The sequence below is a fragment of the Elephas maximus genome, chromosome 8 (assembly GCF_024166365.1).
Source record: "Elephas maximus indicus isolate mEleMax1 chromosome 8, mEleMax1 primary haplotype, whole genome shotgun sequence".
Taxonomy (NCBI): Eukaryota; Metazoa; Chordata; class Mammalia; order Proboscidea; family Elephantidae; genus Elephas; species Elephas maximus.
This window is the reverse complement of record NC_064826.1, coordinates 44,897,635-44,918,128: the sequence shown is the minus strand read 5'-3', so window position 1 is coordinate 44,918,128 and position 20,494 is coordinate 44,897,635. Positions and strand designations below refer to the sequence as shown.

The following is a 20,494-nucleotide window of genomic DNA, read 5'->3' as shown; positions in this document are numbered from 1 at the left end:
AGAAAAGGCAGAAGATACGGTCAGAAAAAAGAGTCAGTGAAAAAAACTCAACCTTTCATTGCTGATTTGAAGATGGAAGGGAGTCCGTGAGCCAAGGAATATGGGTAGCCTCTAAAAGCTGCAGAAGGCAAGGAAAAAGATTTTCCCCTAGAGTCTATAGAAAGGAACACAGCCCTGTCTACACCTTGGATTTAGCCCAGTGAGACCCATATCAGAGTTCTGACCTACAGACTTGTAAGATAATAAATCTATATTATGTTAAACCGCTAAATTTGTAGTGATTTGTTAAAGCAGAAACAGAAAACTAATGCACATTACAATTAAACCCAGTGCCGTCCCCTACCTAATCCAGATTGTTTGCCTACTTGAAATCAACAAAAACACAATCTTCCTTGAATATTTCTTTGAAATATAAAAATCAACTTTTCTTTGAAAAATGCAGACAATACTTTGAGGAGAGGGAGTGGGCAGTGTTGTGGGGTAGAGAATGTGTGTTTACCTTCTTTCTATTCCCTATAGCTTGGTCAAGTAAAGCCAAGGACCAGGATCAAAACCAAAATCATAGCTGCTCTAGACAGTTTTTAATTTTCATTCAAAAATTTCAAGCTCTGCTCATGGTCATATATTGGTCTCCAACAAGAATTAATATCCCTAATCTGAGCTACCAGGTAATTGGCATTCTGGATTCAGATAATGGCCAAGAAATAGAGAAGAACAAAGGAATTCCTTGGTGAAATGTATTGGAACAAGTATACCACCCCGGGGCCCTGGCGGCGCAGTGGTTAAGAGCTCAGCTGCTGACAAAAAGGTCAGCAGTTTGAATTCATCAGCCATTTCTTGGAAACCCTTTGGGGCAGTTCTACTCTGTCCTATAGGGTCACTATGAGTTGGAATCCACTTGATGGCAATGGGTTTGTCATTTTTAGGTGCCGTCGAGTGGATTACAACTCATAGCGACCCTATAGGACAGAGTAGAACTGCCCCCGTAGGGTTTCCAATGAGTGGCTGGTGGATTTGAACTGCCAGCCTTTTAGGTTAGCAGCTGAGCTCTTAACCACTATGCCACCAGAGCTCCAGCAGTGGATTGTTGTTTTGTTTTGTTTTTAATATTGCTCTACCACTTTATTAAATGTTTCTAACTAGCAGAGTTTATCACTAACTCATATGATCATCATCCCAGAATTTAAAATGCTTTAAATCATCACAATCCTATAATTCTATCGGCATACCCCAGCCTCAGCTTTGAGAGTGGAAAATTAATCACAATAGGTTTTTCAAATGCCAAGAAGGAACCTGAGGCCATGGTCAAAAGGTAGAAGTGCAGAGCCCCAAGGGAAGGAAAGGTCACCAGGGCAGAGAGCAAAATCCGAAACTCCCTGTTCAGCTTCCAACACTTCCCCTCAGCCGTGTCTGCTGTCATTCTAGCACTAGTGTTCAAAGCCACCTTCTGAGTATTTCACTGGCATGTTAAGACGAGGTTAAATTTCATATTAGTCAAGGGAAAGTATTGTTCTACTCAGGCATTGTTCTTCAAATGTCATATTATTCCAGGTTTTATCTATAAACTTTTGGCTACTGCTGTTAGAATCTGAAATTGAAAGATGTGGGAAAATCTTTTGACAGAGTATTTAACACAAGGGCTTCTTTCACTCTCTCTTGATCTGGCTTTTATCCTCACTTTTTTTGGTACCCACTGCTTTTTCCATTTTAGTTTTTCTGGGGATAGTTTCTTGTTCTAAATCAGCAGCATCCTCAATAAACATATAAATTACTGGAGGAGATTACTATAGAGTGGTTATAGCCTAACATCTTAAATAATTTGTTTTTCTGAAATCTGAATAAATAGTTTTGAAGGAGCAGCAAAGAGAGTGGAGGCCTTAAAAAAATTTTTTTAAGGAAAATCTGATGAGGAAAGGGAGCAAGAAATAAAGAAAAACAATTTACCGTATTTGTCTTTTTCTTCAGCAGTTCTTTCTTTTTGATGTAATCATCAGTCCCTTAGATTAAATTCATATAGGCCTTGATCTTAAGCATCCACAGGGGGAAACAATAGCACGAAAGAAGAGATTAGACATAAGGAATAGTCAGCTGAAGATTTTATTATCCAGAATCCCATGGTGCTGTTCTGCCCTTTTCAATGTGGTGGAAGATAAGTCAGTGCCTAATCTAGATCATGTCTGTACTGAATGATACTACAAGCCCGCTCTGCAAAAAGACTCTCATTCCCTCCAGAGCTTATGTAATCAATTGTATGCTTCTAAGTTGTATAAGGAGCAGGACTGGGGGCAGAGGGATATATAATCAGCTAACATGAGAAGAAGTATAACTTGGCCGTCTGGTTTTTTTAAAAATGTGTGTCCAGCACTCCCTTGAGTAAGGTCCTTCCGGACAAGAGGTGTGTGGAGAAGCACTCATCTCTCTTGAGCTTGGCTCCACACATTTTACAGTTTTTGAGTGATCAACAAAATTTTACTTGCATGTGATATTAATGATATTGTTCAATAATTTCTACATTCTGTTGGATCATCTTTCCTTAGAATGGGCACAAATATGGATCACTTCCAGTCGGCTGGCCAGGTAGCTGTCTTCTAAATTTCTTGGCATAGAAGAGTGAGTGCTTCCAGCATTGCGTTCGTTTGTTGAAACATCTCAATTGGTATTCCATCAATTCCTGGAGCCTTGTTTTTCACCAGTGCCTTCAGTGCAGCTTGGACTTCCTCCTTCAATACCATCAGTTCTTGATCATATGCTACCTCCTGAAATGGCTGAATGTCAACCAATTCTTTTTGGTACAGTGACTGTGTATTCCTTCCATCTTCATTTAATGCTTCCTCCGTCATTCAATATTTTGCCCATAGAATCCTTCAATATTGCAACTTGAGGCTCAAATTTTTTCTGCAGTTCTTTCAGCTTGGAAATGCTGAGCATGTTCTTCCCTTTGGTTTTCTAACTCCAGGTCTTTGCACATTTCACAATACTACTGTACGTTATCTTCTCGAGCCCCCCTTTGAAATCTTCTGTTCCATTCTTTTACTTTATCATTTCTTCCATTTGCTTTAGCTACTCTGTGTTCAACAGCAAGTTTCAGAATCTCTTCTGACATCCATTTTGTTCCTTTCTTTCTTTCCTATCTTTTAATGGCCTTTTGTTTTCTTCATGTATGATGTCTTTTTAATAATTTTTATTGTGCTTTAAGTGAAAGTTTACAAGTCAGTCTCACACAAAAACCCATATACACCTTGCTCCACACTCCCAATTACTCTCCCCCTAATGAGACAGCCCACTCTCTCCCTCCATTCTCTCTTTTCGTGTCCATTTCGCCAGCTTCTAACCCCCTCCACCCTCTCACCTCCCCTCCAGGCAGGAGATGCCAACATAGCCTCAAGTGTCCACCTGATCCTAGAAGCTCACTCTTCACTAGCATCCCTCTCCAACCCATTGTCCAGTCCAATCCATGTCTGAAGAGTTGGCTTCAGGAATGGTTCCTGTCCTGGGTCAACAGAAGGTCTGGTCGCCATGATCACCGGGGCCCTTCCAATCTCAGTCAGACCATTAAGTCTGGTCTTATGAGAGTCATTGGTTGTAGCCAGGCACCATCTAGTTCTTCTGGTCTCAGGATGATGTAGTCCCTGGTTCATGTGGCCCTTTCTGTCTCTTGGGCTCATAATCTCCTTATGTCCTTGGTGTTCTTCATTCTCCTTTGATCCAGGAGGGTTGAGACCAATTGATGCACCTTAGATGGCTGCTTGCTAGCGTTTAAGACCCCAGGTGCCACTCTTCAAAGTGGGAAGCAGAATGTTTTCTTAATAGATTTTATTATGCCAAATGACTTAGATGTCCCCTGAAATCATGGTCACCAGGCCCCTGCCCCTGCTACGCTGGCTTCATGTATGATGTCTTTGATGTTATTCCACAACTAGTCTGGTCTTTGGTCATTACTGTTCAGTATGTCAAATCTATTCTTGAGATGGTTTCTAAATTCATGTGGGATATGCTCAAGGTTGAACTTTGGCTCTCATGGATTTTCTTCAGCTTCACCTTGAACTTGCATATGAGCAATTAATGGTCTTTTCTGCAGTCAGGTCCTGGCCTTGTTCTGACTGATGATATTGAGGTTCTCCATCATCTCTTTCCACAGATATAGTCAATTTGATTCCTGTGTATTTCATCCAGCAAGGTCCCTGTGTATAGTCACCATTTATGTTGGTGAAAAAAAGGTATTTGCAGTGAAGAAGTTGTTGGTCTTACAAAAATCTATCATGTGATCTCCAGTGTTGTTTCTATCACCAAGACTGTATTTTCCAACTACTAGTCCTTATTCTTTGTTTCCAACCTTCGCATTCCAATCAGCAGTAATCATCAATGCTTCTGGATTGCATGTTTGATCAACTTCCAACTATAGAAGTTGGTAAAAATGTTCATCTTTGGCTTTAGTGGTTGGTACATAAATTTGAATAATAGTCGTATTAACTGGTCTTCCAGTTAATATGTATGGATATTATCCTATCACTGACAGTGTTGTATTTCAGGATAGATCTTGAAATGTCCTTTTCTATGATGAATTTGACACCATTCCTCTTCAATTTGTCATTCCCAGCATAGTAGCCCATACGATTGATTCAAAATGGCTAATACCAATCCATTTCAGGTCACTAATGCCTAGGATATTGATCTTTATGCTTTCCATTTCATTTTTGATGACTTCCAATTTTCCTAGATTCATACTTTCATACATACAGTCCACATTCCAATTACTAATGGATGTTTGCAGCCGTTTCTCCTCATTTTGAATCATGTCACATCAGCAAATGAAGATCCTGAAAGCTTGCCTCCATCCATGTCATTAAGGTCTACTCTACTTTAAGGAGGCAGCTTTTCCCCAGTTGTCTTTTGAGTGCCTTCCAAGCTGAGGGGCTCATCTTTCGGCACAATACCAGACAATGTTCCACTGCTCTTCATGAGGTTTTCACTGGCCAATTTTTTTGAAAGTAGACTGCCAGGTCCTTCTTCCCGGTCTGTCTTAGTCTGGAAGCTCAGCTGAAACCTCTCCACCACTGGTGGCCCATTTCGGTATTTGAAATACCAGTTGTATAGCTTCCAGCATCACAGCAATATGAAAGCCACCACAGTACAACAAATTAACAGATGAATGGTGATCAAAAATATTACTTCAAGAGAATTTTTTAAAAGTGAGCAATCTATGTAAAAGAAAATCTCATTACCAGAAAGCTGCATTGGAGCCAAATTCTGTTTTAGGTAATTGTCTAAGAATGGGCACAGGCACTCTGTTTCAGGAAGTCTTATGGGCTTCAAAGAGTTCATCCTCACTGAGAAGGAATTAAATTGCTCCCAAGGCCACCCCTGGTGATGAGAAATGAAATGCTGGCAGCCAGATTGGCATGCGATCCCTGACTTTGTCTAACCCCAGCCTCCAGTGACTTCCCCTGTGTCTCCTGGTGAGTCAGAGCAGGAAGGGAGTGTCCCACTGTCTCTCTACCCGCTCTGCAGGAACATATTTAGTCAGCTCATGAATTATTTTTATAAGCATGATTATTTCTCATTATATGTTTGTATGTGGAGCACCAAGTGAATGTAAATTTATTACTAAATACGAAAGATAAGGTAAATAGTAGGTAAAACCAGTTGCCATTGAGTCAACTCCAACAATTGGCAAACCCACATGGATCAGAGTAGAACTGTGCTCCATATGGTTTTCAGTGGATGATTTTTTGAAAGTAGATGGCCAGGCCTTCCTTCTGAGGCACCTCTGGGTGGACTTGAACTGTCAACCTTTTGGTTAGCAGCTAACTGCATTAACCCTTTGCACCACCCAGGGACTGCAAATAGTAGTAGGTAAGCACTCTGGTCCTGGGCTTTCTGATTACAAAGTAACCACAGCACAAACAGGTAGCCTAAAACCACATGGAAAATTGCTGGGAAAGTAATAACTGTCTACACTGCTTTGCGTTAGGTTTTACCTTGGCTGAGGCGGATTTGGCCGAGCACGGTGATGGGTACAGCACACAGGCACCTGTTCATATGGCCGAGGAGAAAGAAGACCTTTTCTTCCCTTGAGATCCTGTGTCTAGAAGGCAGTATAGATTTTAGCACATGAAAATATTGGTCTAGGTCTTTCCTGGAAATTTCAGACATGTTTGTGACCTTCAAGCAGTTTTGGTTTTGTGTTTATTGAAATGTCTATTAAAACAGTATGTTTATTGAAATCCAGAGAAGTTAGTTAAAAAATATAAAGCTTCACAAAAGCTTAAATAGAACCTAATGACTCACATCTTTATTTTTATCTGAAGCAGAAATTATTCCACATATAAATAACCATATATATAAATTATAAGGCATATGTATGTAAATACTCATAGTCCTGTGTGTGTGTGTATGTATATGTATATACATATTTCTTAAGAAGAATATATACTTTTTAGGAACACATAAAAATGTTTGGGAAACATAGCCAATTTAAAATATCCAGCCAAAAAATGAAGCCAAAAAAAATAAAGGGGGGGGATGGGTTTACTTGTGAAATGTATCTAAAGCTAAATATACAATCAAACCTCATTAATTCCTATTCCACACATTTAGAATTTATAATTAATGTTCTTAGCACTACATATAAGATGAAATTCTGATTAGGTGAAATACTAGTATAAACAAAAGAAATATTTATACATGTAAAAGCTAACAGTTTTTATGCAACATTTTAGTAGTAGTTTTGTACTCAAAGAATAAATGTCTAATGGTAAATAACACATTAAGCACGACCAAGATTCTATAAGCAATCTTGGTATTAAAACCAGTATTTTAAGACCAGTATTCACTTGCATCATTATTGTCGATAAGGAAAGAATAATAGCACAGTGTTCAGTAAATATTCACTATTATTATGATTTGTATTATTATTATTAATTATGCCATTATCAGAGCCCTGGTGGTGCAGTGGTTAAGAGCTACAGCAGCTAACCAAAAAGTCAGCAGTTTGAATCCACCAGCAGCTTCTTGGAAACCCTATGGGGCAGTTCTTCTCTGTCCTATAGGTTCATTATGACTCAGAATTGACTTGATGGCAGTGGGTTTGGTTTTGGATTTTGGTATGTCATTATCAGAATAATACTGTGAGTTGATTCAATCCATGACATATATCAAAATCCATACAGTGGGAGTCTAGAGATCAGAAATGCATTTAATTTTTTAGCTCTAAACTCTGAATTTTATTGTATTAGACTATTAACCCTCAGAATTTGGGCAAATTAGCAAGTTTTAATGTACAATTAAAAAGGATCCCTAGTGGCACAATTGTTAAGTGCTCAGTTGCAAACCGAGATGTTGATGATTCAAACCCACCCAGCAGCTCTGCAGGAGAAAGACCCAGCAATCTGCTTCCATAAAGATTACAGCCAAGAAAACCTTATGGGGCAATTCTAAGCTTGTCACATGGGGTCGCTGTGAGTCAGAATCGACGACACCCAACAATGACAACATTGTACAATTAAGTGTTTTATCTCTTACATGGTATCGTAGTCTACAAAGATATTTCTCCACTGACTATTTAGCTCACAAATGCAGGTGTGGATTACTGGTTACCCCCTATAGCCACAGGGGGAAAGGGGGAGCATCGGAGCAGATTCAGCCCAGAGTACTAAATGTTCAGATCCTTTTACCCAGGTAAATTAGGATAGAGCTTCTCAACAGAGTAGTTTTTCTCACCATTACTCACAACTTTCTAACTCTTCTCTTTTGAGAGCCCAGCATTTGTTCATACTTTCTCTTATCTCCTCTTCCTAAGGGATGTTATCTTTCATATTATGACCTTGACTTAAACGCTCATAAAACTATTCAGGGTATACGACCAGAATTAACCTGGAGATGACTTGTTTTTTTCTCACCAGACTCTAAACCACAGTATATCACGTCCTGATTGTCTGGAGAGTCAGTTTCCCAGCAGTCATAAGTATTATAGCTTGAGTTTGCTGGCCATGTGCTGATGAAGAAGCTGTAGGGATGCTTCTCATATCTCTTTTCCCAGGTGTTTAGAGTGGCAATCCTCCTACGAAAGCTCCCCCTTCACAGCCGGGCAGCCTCCATTGGCATCAATTCCTTCAATTACTGTATGCCTGAATAATTGATAGAGTTAAGTGAGTGCAGATTCCTTTTTTTCACCAAGTTTCCCTTGAGTGCTTCAGCAACACAAGGCAATTTATCATGCTTTTTGTGCAGCAGCGCATAAACTTTAAAAAATGAATTTAGACTTTCCCTTCCTACTTAAAAAATAAGCAGTTCTCAGGTTCGCAACGTTAAAAGCCCTGATTAGGATAATTGGACTGGCAGTATCAGCAGGCCCAAGTAACCCCAGTTGTAGACCCCTATTTCATTTTTCATCCTGATTCGTTTTCCTTAGGAGCCCTGGTGGCGCAGTGGTTAAATCACTCGGCTGCTAACCGAAATGTCGGCAGTTCAAACCACCAGGCCCTCCATGGAAGACAGATGTGGCAGTCTGCTTCGGTAAAGATTACCGCCTCGGAAACCCTATGAGGCAGTTTTACTCTGTCCTACAGAGTCATGCTGGGTCAAAATCAACTAATGGCAATAAGTTTAAAGTAGTTTTATGTTAGAAGACAATATCTGAGTAAGTAAAATACAACATATTCAGATAATTCAATTATGGTTAGAAATTTGCACATCCCTAGCAGCTCCCTGGGAGAAAGATGTGGCAGTCTACTTCCACAGAGATTTACAGCCTTGGAAACCCTATCGGGTCTCTACAAGTCAGAATTGACTGGAGGGCAGTGGGTGCTGGAAACCCTGGTGGCGTAATGGTTAAGTGCTACGGCTGCTAACCAAAGGGTCGGCAGTTCGAATCCACCAAATGCCCCTTGGAAACTCTACAGGGCAGATCTAACCTGTCCTGTAGGGTCACTGTGAGTCGGAATCAACTCCACCGCAATGGATTTGGTTTTGGTTTGGTTTATTGATAGTATTTCCTGTTTGTAGAATAAGATTGGACCGTCATTGCTGTCGTTTGGTGCTGTCATCTCCAACTCCTAGCGACCCTACGTACCTACCGCAGAACAACACACTGTCCAGTCCTGCACCATGGATTCCACCAGGGCTTGGATAATTTTTTTTCCATTTGGAGAAATACAAATGTGAAGATCAAGGGGGATCAGAAATAAAATTAGAATTAAAATTATACATTTCAAAGGCTTGACATTTGTCCGTTTACTACATGGAAAAGCTATGATAACTAAGGTTTTTCAGGCATCAAAAACACACTTGATATTTAAAAATATATCGTTTAGATCTAAAATGACAAGTTTTAATAATTTCAGGAATTGGGTTCTTTCTTAGCATGAAGACAATGGAACTTAAAATGAGAGACTTCATTAACAAAAGTGAGGGTCAGTAGGGTTGAGGTGGGAGGTCTGTTTCTCTTATCCTTGCCAAATGTGTCCCCATTTGCCTCTGGTTCTATCCTGGGCCTGTTTCTGAGCAGAGGCTGCTGGGCTGAAAGATTGTGCTGGGTTTTATGTAATAGGGGCAAATAAACTGCAGTTCTGAGCCTATTGGGTGAAACCGTTTCTACATGTGTGACTCATCTACAGACGTTATAAGCATTAAGCCATTATTTCCTCTTTTGGAAGTAAATTTTCCAGAATAGTCTCTGCATCTCTTAGTACCTGGATGTTAACTTTGAACTTTCTCTGTTGTTTATTCTTTGCTCTACATGTTGATATCAACTAAATACAATTTTCCCCTGTTATTTCATAAATATTTTTCATATAATAAGAGCATCAATGATTTTTACATTTGGAAGGGACCTTACAGCCCATATAGTCGAATAGATCCTCAAACCCAAACTCCTTCCAGAGCAGCAGTACCTGTGTAAAGTTACCAAAGGTAAGAGAATAGGAAGTGATAGTGACCACACAAACTAGAGTGTAAACCCACTTAAAGGCACCAAGCTCAAGTTTATTCAAACACTGAGCTGTCCTAACAAAACATGTCTGTGGGCCATCTTTGGATGGCAAGCCTCCAATTTGCAATCTCTGATTTAGTCTAATCCTCTTGTTTTAAAAATAAATTGCTGTCCCTAGTAAAGTTATGTTTGCTGGAAATAAAGACCAAGTTTTCTGGCTTTGAGTTAATTGATTAATTAAATATCAGTTGAGTACCCACTTCTACCAGACATTTTAACATATTTATTTAATGGATTATGCTTATGGCATACTTAGAAAAACAGATAATGAGGAGTTTTAAACTGAAGGTGGCTCTGAGGAAGGAGGGTCCCATGATCAGACCTACCTTTTGAAAAGATCACTCTGGCTGCTGTGTGGAGAGGCACACTAGAGTGGATGCTGAAAGATCAGTGAAGAGGCTATTGAAGCACTTCATGAGTGATGGTAGAAGCTTGGACTAGGGAGGTAACAGAGATGTGGACAGACAAAATATATTTAAGAGGTAAAATGGGGAATAGATATGCCTGGAGTTGGTAAGGGAGAGAGATGTTAAAGATGATTCCAGTACACTTGGGTTTTGCACCTGGTTGGATGGCTGTGCCATTCAGGAAGATGGAGAACACTGAGAAAGGATCAAATTGTGGGTGGTGTAGTAGAGAGTGTTGTTATGCACTATAACGTCAGGGGCATGATCTTATTTATTCTGCCAGGGGCACAGTGCTTATTAACCCTCACCTCCAGAACAGTGGCTAGCACATAGTAAAAAAAAAAAAAAAAAATGCTTGTTACATAAATGAATCATGCAGTAAGTTTTGGATACGTTGAGTGTGAGTGTCTTTGAGACATTCAAGTGGTGATGTCAAGCGGATGTCTGGGCTTATGGGATTGGAGCTTAGAGGAGAGAAGCTTGGGATCCATTGACATATAGATGATAAACTGATGAGGTTGCCTGTTGTTGTTGTTGTTGTTAGATGCCGTAGAGTCATTTCCAACTCATAGTGACCCTATAGAACAGAGTAGAACTGCCCCATAAGGCTTCCAAGGAAGAGCTGATGGATTTGAGCTGCCATGCTTTTGGTTAGCAGCCAAGCTCTTAACCACTACACCACCAGGGCTCCAATGAGGTTGCCTAGGGCATAGGAAATAGAATAAGAAGTATTGAGGGCCTAGGACAGACCCTTAAAGAATGCCAGTCTTTAGAGGTTGGGTAGGATCCAGCCCAAAAATGATAGAAAGGCATTTTCATTTATGTAGGAGGAAAACAAAAAATGTGATTTTAGAGTCTAAGGGAAGAGAGAAGGGTACAGAAGGATTAAGTAAGAACCTGGGAGTCATTGGTGCCTTTAGTGAAAGCTGTTCTTGTGGAATGTTTGAGGTAGAAGCTAGATTGGAACTGATTGTAGAGCAAATGGGAAGGTGAGGGAAGAGAGAGTGGTTTAGCAGCCGCGGCAGATGAGGATATTCAATCACTTATATTGAATTTCTGTTGATGGTGATGGAAAATCTGGCAGAAGATATTGATGGTTGCACATGATTGATGTGATTGTACTGAATCGTATGTGAAAAATGTCAAATTGGCAAATGTGTTATCTGTACTTTTCCAACAATAAAAAAATAAGGCCATATCTTTTAGAGATATATAGTAAAATTGTAGGAGCCCTGGTGGTTAAAGTGCTTGGATGCTAAACAAAAGGTCAGCGGTTCAAAACCACCAGCTGCTATGCAGGAGTAAGATGTGGCAGTCTGTTTCTGTAAAGATTTACAGCCTTGGAAACCCTATGGGTCAGTTCTGCTCTGTCCTATAGTCAGTATAAGTCGGAATCAACTCAACAGCAGTAGGTTTGGTAGTTTGATTCATTTACCTTTGGAAAAAGACCCAATTACAAATGTTTGTAGATTTTTCTGAGGATGTTTCCTTCACAGAGGTTACATTCAGCTTTTTGGCAAGAAAAATGCCAGAGCAATTAGTGGCTCTGGGGAACCACTAGCCGTTTATGTACTATTTCAGAAGAACCCACTGTGAATATCAATAGCCTCCACACAGAGGTTCCTTTCAGAATGTGAAAAGAAGCTTTCGCTTCTTTACTGTTTGGAACATGTTTGAAATTGAAACCTACAGTCGTGCCCTCACAAGGACACCTGTGTTAAATATTCTAGATGAGACTATGTCATGCGACATACAACAAGGACATGGGTTTCTTTTCATCATTCTTCCCTGCTCACTTCCAGCTTGTGAGCTCTCATTTCTAGTTAGCATTCAAGAATATTCTCTTGTATACTTCCAGAAAACTTGCTGCTTAAATGAAGGAATATATAGCTACAAGGAAGCTGGTCATATTCTAGGTGACATTCTAATAAGAAACTCATTTTTGGATAATAGCCCATTTGGAACTAATTCTCTACTATCCCTCCTGGTCAAGAAATGGCATGTTCAAATTAATCAAATGTTTATTGTAGGTGATGATCCTATATCTTAAAGGGTGATTACTTTGTAAAGAATTAGAAACCATTAGCTGTAAAACCAAGAGGAATATTATTTAATCTTTCTTTGACTGAGACATTTGCCTAGAATGCAGGGCTTCAAACCAATTCCTGCTGAGAATTTGCATTTCCACCCCCAAATATACTGAATAAGAATCTACAGTTTAACAAGATTCCCAGGTGATTCTTATGTACAATAAATTTTGAGAACCATTACTCTACTGGTGGTTCAGAATTGGTCCCAAGCCAGCAGCATTAGCATCACCTGGGAACTTGTTAGAAATGCAAATTCTCAGCAGAACAAACCGGTTCAAAGCCCTGTCTGAATGTTGCAAGTACTTCTTAGGCAGGATTAGGAACAGCTGTTAGTTTTCAGTGCCCCCCCCCCCCCCCCGCCCACAAATAGTCCAGGTTCATAAGGTTATGGTTAATAGAATGCTGGAAAACAGAATTTATTATGGCGCTGGAGCATCAATGCAGAATAGAATCATCATGCCTTTCCAAAGAAACCAACAGAGCCTAAACTATTTTAATGACTTAAATTAATTTTCAGTTAAATACACTATAACTTTCAGAGGCCTGCCTTTCAAAAACAAAATAGCCAAGTAGGAGAAGTTTGGATAGGAGAAGAAAATGTGTATTTTTTTAATAATATATTGTCAGAAAATAAAAATTTTGTTAGGCAATGGCCTTCTAGAAGGACAACCTTCAAAAGGATAGCATTTATTTGATTTTTAAAAACGAGATTTTAATCACAGCTTTCCTTTACAAAGTTTAAAGTTTTTAAATGCAAATAAGTTTCATTTTTTTTAATCCTGCTGTATAACCACTCAGTTTCTTAAAACGGGTACATTAGAAGGCATCAGACCTTTCACTTTAAGAGAAGGCCAACAAGAAGAGGGTGGAGAATCTGATACAGATTACGGGGTCCTGTGATCTGAAGGGGACTGAAGTACCCTTGTTAGGGGGCCTAAACATTTTTCCACAGAAGCCCAGAACTCTGTTCTTATTAAAACCAGTTACCATCAAGTTGATCCCAACTCATAGACACCCCATGTCTGTCAGAGTAGAATTGTGCTCCACAGTTTTCAGTGGCTTGTTTTGGAGAAGGAGATCATCAAGCCTTTCTTCCAGGGACCTCTGGCTGGACTTAGAACTTCCAACCTTTCAGCTAGCAGTCAAGCACATATTTCTCTAAACAGCCAACTCCCTCAGACTATTGAAAATAGGAATTGTGTTTCAAAACTTCCGTTTTTGTAACATTCAGCAAAATACTCATGGCATAAAGTGAAGTTATAAAGCCAAGAGTTGTATATTATCTCATCTGTCCTCCCAGATTCTTCACTTAAAATTTGATTAAAAAGGTAGTGACACTTTAAGGATAGAGAACAATGGGTTATAATTCATATTCCTGTGGTTTTAGTTTCGGAGTGTTAATTCTACATCTGCTCTTTTTACCCCAATTTCTGAGAGTTCCCAGAAATGTAAACTTTTAAGACAGTCCATCTATCCTCAAGACAAAAAGAGTTTGAGAAAAGATGTCTTGGTAGATGACACTACCGCACAAAGATCCTGCTCTAGTGAAGTTGTCCTATAATGGCCAATAACCTGCCTGAGCCTGTGTTACTTGGTGATTTCTGCTAAATTTAGCTGAGACTGTAATTTGTTATCATTCTTTAAGTGATTCCTATTTGTAAAAGAATTTATTTTACTTCTTTTTTGTAAGAAAGTTTTCTCATAGATAAAAATTCTTTAATATGTAAAAAAAAAAAATTAGAATATTTCTTGCATATTGCAAGTAAAAGTAAGCATCCTTAGAGGCGATCTTCTGAACATGGCTTGGATACAAAGATCTTTGTCCTCCCAGATAAAATGAATTTTTGCTCATGGAAGATACATGTTTTCAAAAAGCTCAGATCGTTATTGCTAGTCGTACCTTAGCGAGCATGTTGGGTACTGGGTGCTGGAAGATTCAGAAGGAATGGAAATTTGAAAATATTTTTAAATAACAACTTTGCTTTTTCTCTAATTATTTTTCCGAATATTTTTTACCTGTTCTCTAGTCACAACAAAATTGTCTCTGTTAAATGACATCTAAATATGAGTCCATCTTTAATTAGGCTCATGACCTTGGGTAACTGTGATATTGATCTCCATGAGCTATACTTTAGAGATGCTTGTCTAGATATCATAATGAATTTGTTCATTCATTTTCCCATTTTTAAATATTTGAGTGCCTACCATGTACAAGGAAACCCCAGTGGCGTAGTGGTTAAGTGCTACAGCTGCGAACCAAAGGGTTGGCAGTTCGAATCCTCCAGGCACTCCTTGGAAACTCTATGGGGCAGACCTAACCTGTCCTATAGGATCGCTATGAGTCGGAATCGACTCGACGGCACTGGGTTTGGTTTTTGGGGACCATATACAAAATCAAAACCAAACCCATTGCCTTTGAGTCAATTCCAACTCATAGTGACCCTATAGGACAAAGCAGAACTGCCCCATAGGGTTTCCAAGGAGCAGTTGGTGGATATGAACTGCCCATCTTTTGGTTAGCAGCTAAACGCTTAACCACTGGTCCACCAGGGCTCCTACCATGTACAAGGCACGGTATTACGTGCTATGAGTATGATGGCTGGCCAAAGACTCTTCAGACAGCTTATAGTCTGTTAATTGAGATAATACTTCTAAATAAATAACTACAGGCAGTTTCCAGGTTACAAACCCTGACTTTCCCTTAAAGGTTACATAAATTCACCCTCACTTTGAAACAACTGAACCAACCCCTAATCTCAACAAATTCTTCATCACAATCACCTTCACTTGCTGCACATGCAGCTTTTAAACTATTGAAGAGGCTTCGAGGCTTTTCTTGCACTCACGTACAGGTAAGGCCAGATAAGAACTGTACGCACCTCTACCGACTTACCGACGAATCCAACTTAAAGACACTCTTAGGAACTGATCTCGTTGATAACCTGGTGATTGCCTGTAGACAGCAACAAGGATCCTAAAATAGACAACAGCTACGAGAGTTCAGGTAAGGGCAGAATTCTAGGTCAAGGAATATTTGAGATGGCTTGCTTTGTGGAAGCTGTTACATTTGATTTAGATGTTAGATGATATTTAAGAGGGGCAAACACTCCAGGCAAAAAAGAAAACAGAGAATCTAAGACTTTGATGCATGAACAGGGAGTCGTGTATTGCTCAGTCCAAGTGCAGTGAGGAGTGTCAAGGGGAAGAGGGTAAGAAGGTAACTGGGTAGATCACAGAGCTTTGAACTCCTGACTAAGATATCTAGGGGTTCTTCGATAGCCAATGGAGAGCCAGGAAAAGGTTTTGAGCACTATGATCTAAGCAATAACATGTAATCTGGATTAGAGTGAGGGCCAACTGAGGGCAGAGGGAAGTTGGGGTTCCTTTTGTAAGATAATGAAGGCTGAAAGTAGGGATGACAACAGAAATATTGCATAGGTAGCTGAGAGAAGCATGGCAACATTTGAGATATGGGGCAAAGAAAAGAGAGGAATCAAGTATGATCCAAAGTTTCTAACTATCATTCTGTAAAATAACAGAGAACCCTACAGCAGAGTTCTCCCAGGCAGTCTTCTTACTTGTCACCCATCCTACCCCACCCCCCCACCTCCCCCCCACCCTTGGTCTCTGCCTCCTCCAGACCTACCCTGCAGAGCCAAGTATCTATTACAAAACAGGAAAGCAGGCACCTGCTTCAGACTTGCTCAGGAAGTAACAGGCAAGAATTAGATGACAGTACCTCTTGCCTGCTTCAGGAATTGTTTGGCCCTGATAGTCACCTAACTCCTATTTGGTTGTGGCATCATATTCTTCCTAAATTGCATGCCCTGGAAACAATCTCCCATGATTCATAGCCCTACCTGCCTCAAAACCTCAACATGCATCACTTTCTCCATCCCAGCCACTGGTCTCCTTTTAGCTCTTCAAACATGCCAAGCCTCTCTCAAGCCTCAGGACCTTTGCACACGCTGTTCCCTGGAACAACCTCCCTAGCAATTTTCACATGGATAGTTTCCTTGTCTATTTTTGGCCTCAGTTAAATGCCACCCCCAAGGACTTACCTGACTGCTTCATATACAGAACATCCGGCCTTTTACTCTGAGCCCTCTGTTTCTTTCCTTCATAGTTCTTATTACAACTTATACAACTATTTTATTTGAATTCTTACTCTTTTTTTCCCCTCTTTGGGCTTTTTTCCTGATAAAACATAAACACCACATTGCATTAACTGTGTCTGTTTTCTTAATCTCTGTACCCCTTGCACCAACAACACTGCCTGGCACTCCATAGCAGTTGCTCAATAAATAGTTGTTGAATGAATGAATGAACCCACTGTTCAGAAGCCTTTATATGGCCTAAAAATAGGATCAGTTACCCCTAAATAATTAATTTGAATATAATGAATGTGGTAAGAATAGCCACTTATTTTCTTTAATCTTCAGAGTAACATTCGTACGAAAAGTATTCATACTCTTCTAACAGTGATATTTGGGAAACAGAATGTGGATATTCCTTGAATTCCTTAATTTTCATATAAGCTCTGTGGTACCAAACTGTGTAACAATGTTTTTCAGCCCTTTAAAAAAACAAAATGGAATATAGAATAGAAAATAGATCAGTGCATTGCATGTAAGAAGGGTAAGTATAGTTTAAATAAATTTTTTGTGTGTATGTGTGTGTGTAGCCACAATGTAAAATTACTTTTTACTGTGATTCAAAGTCAAAATACACTCTGATATTTTCCACGTTACCCTAATCCCTCATCTGGCTGCTGTCAGAGCTTTTCAAAGCCAGTGATGGATTGTCGTTCTGCAACGTTATGGTTCCTTAAAGCCTATTTGCAATGGAATTTCCAGAGTTTTCTCTGCAGAGTGCTGGGCAGCTTTTAAATTAACCAGAAAAACAAAACCAAGCACCCAGAGTAGGACAGTGGTGAGAACTGCTGCGCTTTAAATCAGGAATTCCAAACAATGATTCCGTGAACAATAATATCTGCTAAAATAAAATTTATATTAACTCTCTTTTTTTTTTTTTCTGTTATCTCTAAGCTGCCTGCCTTGTGCTTGGCTGTATGATTTTCCCTGATGGCTGGGATTCAGATGAAGTAAAACGAATGTGTGGAGAAAAGACAGACAAGTACACTCTTGGGGCTTGTTCAGTCCGCTGGGCGTACATCCTGGCAATTATTGGAATCTTGGATGCCCTGATCCTCTCATTCCTGGCATTCGTGCTTGGTAACCGACAAGACAGCTTGATGGCAGAGGAACTGAAGGCAGAAAACAAAGGTAAGATTGCTTTGGGGAACTCTTACCTGGATGCCTCAAGCCCAAAGCTTAATGACACTCTCTGTTCTTTCCCATCAAGTGCTAGTACTTACCCTGTGGTTCAGATTTGCTTCCCTTAACTCAAGAAGTTTACACATTTAAAATACAGTATTTTTACAATTATCTTTCTGAGGCTTCCTGAGTCCATTATGATTGTTTCATTTCATGTTTCCAGTTTCTTCTTTCTTCGCTTTATGATTTCAGTTTGCTATCAAGAGTTAATGGCAAAATAGCACATACCAAAAAAAAAAAAAAAAAAAAAAGTTAATGGCTGTAATACATTTTTTATCTATTTGGTTGAACAGAGAGTGCTTCCTTTTCATGTATTCAGCTATTTTCCAGGTTGAAATAAACACCTGGGAAATCTCATAGAATCATCTATAAATGTCATTCTTAAACTGCTCACAATCATTTTATTTGAATTTAGACTTATTCTTTCAGAGAAGTAGTGATACTGGCCCCAAATAGCCCCCATTAGAGATTTCTCTAGTTACCTACTTGGCTGAGTTTTAAATGTGTTATCTGGGTAATCAAAAGTCCTGAGATTTCTTTTCAAGAAGAAATTGCCTTCCGAAACACAAAGAAACTGGGAGAGAAAATAGGACTTAATTATCCGAGTGAGGCAATAAGGTAAGAAGTTGTTATCCCAGATGAACTTCTTAATTTTCTCTGCAGATTTCTAAACCAATGTCTTGGGATACAATTTTAATATCTCTATTTTAAATTCATTTAACTGTTTTATCTTTAGGTTAACTTTAATACTTCAGACTTACATCGGCAATTTCAACTAAGTGGCTCCTTCTTCCAGCTTTTATTCCTAATTGGGAACTAAATCCATCCTTGAATTCTGAAATTTAACTTATTGTTTCAAGTAGTTGCTAATTTCAAAAACTCATTACTGCTTCAGCAGGCCTCACACATAAGCATATGTTAGTGTCTACATGAATATCTCATGTAATGATGGCATAGCAAGCTTTTTATTTAGAACATCACTGTTATGCTTAGAAACTATGAAGTATAAAGAGGTAAAATTGAGAAGTCCAGGAAAGCAACAGCCATGCATGAGCCCATTATCTTCCTGATTTATAGGCAGGGAAGATTTAAGTTTACTTGGTCCTATCAAAAATACCCTGAACAACTATGGCTTAAAGGGGCTTCTAAGTCAATTGGCAAAATAATTCTATTATGAAAACATTCTGCATCCCACTTTGAACTGTGGCGTCTGGGGTCTTAAATGCTAACAAGCGGCCATCTAAGATGCATCAGTTGGTCTCAACCCACCTGGATCAAAGGAGAATGAAGAATGCCAAGGTCACACGATAACTATGAGCCCAAGAGACAGAAAGGGCCACATGAACCAGAGACTTACATCATCCTGAGACCAGAAGAACTAGATGGTACCCAGCCACAACCAATGACTGCCCTGACAGGGAGCACAACAGAGAACTCCTGAGGGAGCAGGAGAACAGTGGGATGCAGACCCCAAATTCTCATAAAAAGACCAGACTTAATGGTCTGACTGAGACTAGAAGAATCCCAGCAGTCATGGTCCCCAAACCTTCTGTTGGCCCAGGACAGGAACCATTCCCAAAGACAACTCATCAGACATGGAAGGGACTGGACAATGGGTGGGAGAGAGATGCTGATGAAGAGTGAGCTACTTGTATCAGGTGGACACTTGAGACTGTGTTGGCATCTCCTGTCTGGAGGGGAGATGGGAGGGTAGAGAGGGTTAGAAGCTGGCAAAATCGTCACGAAGGGAGAGACTGGAGGGAGGGAACGGGCTGACTCATTGCGGGGAGAGTAAATGGGAGTATGTAGTAAGGTGTATATAAGCTTATATGTGACAGACTGACTTGATTTGTAAACTTTCACTTAAAGCACAATAAAAATTATTAAAAAAAAAAAAAAAAATACCCTAAACGCCAAAAGAACTTTTTCCAGAGGGAATTGTGCAGAAAATTCCTCAAAAACAAAACCACCTCCTTTCTGGAGTGCCCTTTCTAGATAATAAGAATGATATGAAGATAATAATTACAACTTAATTTATAAAGCATGTTACAGATTTAAAGTGCTTATTAATTTGCACTAATTACTTTGATGCCCTGGTCTGTTGTCTTTGTAGCTTGTTGAACGTACACAGGTCTCTCTGCCCAGTTAACTGCACTTCAAATTTAATGGTAAGGATAGCTTGATATCAGAAGTTGCCTTTTCCTAATTAAAGAAAGTACTCCTTTGCTCCATGACCACCAATTCCTTTGCTCCATGACCACCAATTAGTCAATTGAATGCCTAATTGGCTTGATTCCAATGACCACCCTAATAACAGACCAGGTGCTATTTATTCACTATACAGAGTTACATTGAGAACCTTGACTTTCCAAGCATCATTTGGCCGCAAATAAGAAGAAAATTCAGGAAAAGAAAAAAAAATAACAAAATCAGGAAGATTTTTACTTGGGCAATTGAAAATTCTAACACGTACCCATATGTAAGTGACAACAATTCTCCTAAATTCACGCTTCAAAAAGGAACAGCCAAGATTATAGAAGAAAGCTCACCAGTTTTCAAAATGGTTCTTTTCTCCTGGTTGATTCAGTTAAATGTTGGTGTCTGATCCTTTCTGTCAAGTTCTTCATTAAAGAAAGCATCATTCTCCACTCAGTGACATATGGAAAAAAAAAA

General features: G+C 39.4%; 1 protein-coding gene across 3 annotated transcripts in view; it reads left to right on the top strand.

Annotated features, from left to right (window-relative positions):
• Nucleotides 1–20,494, top strand: part of LHFPL3 (LHFPL tetraspan subfamily member 3) — a 541,863-nt gene that overhangs the window by 344,621 nt on the left and 176,748 nt on the right. For 2 of the 3 annotated variants that reach the window (XM_049893125.1, XM_049893124.1), the window contains exon 2: nucleotides 17,534–17,770. In XM_049893125.1, coding sequence (XP_049749082.1) covers nucleotides 17,534–17,770 — 237 coding nt within the window. Of the gene's footprint in view, nucleotides 1–17,533; nucleotides 17,990–20,494 lie in introns of those variants that run through there. The other variant, XM_049893122.1, reaches the window with a different exon arrangement.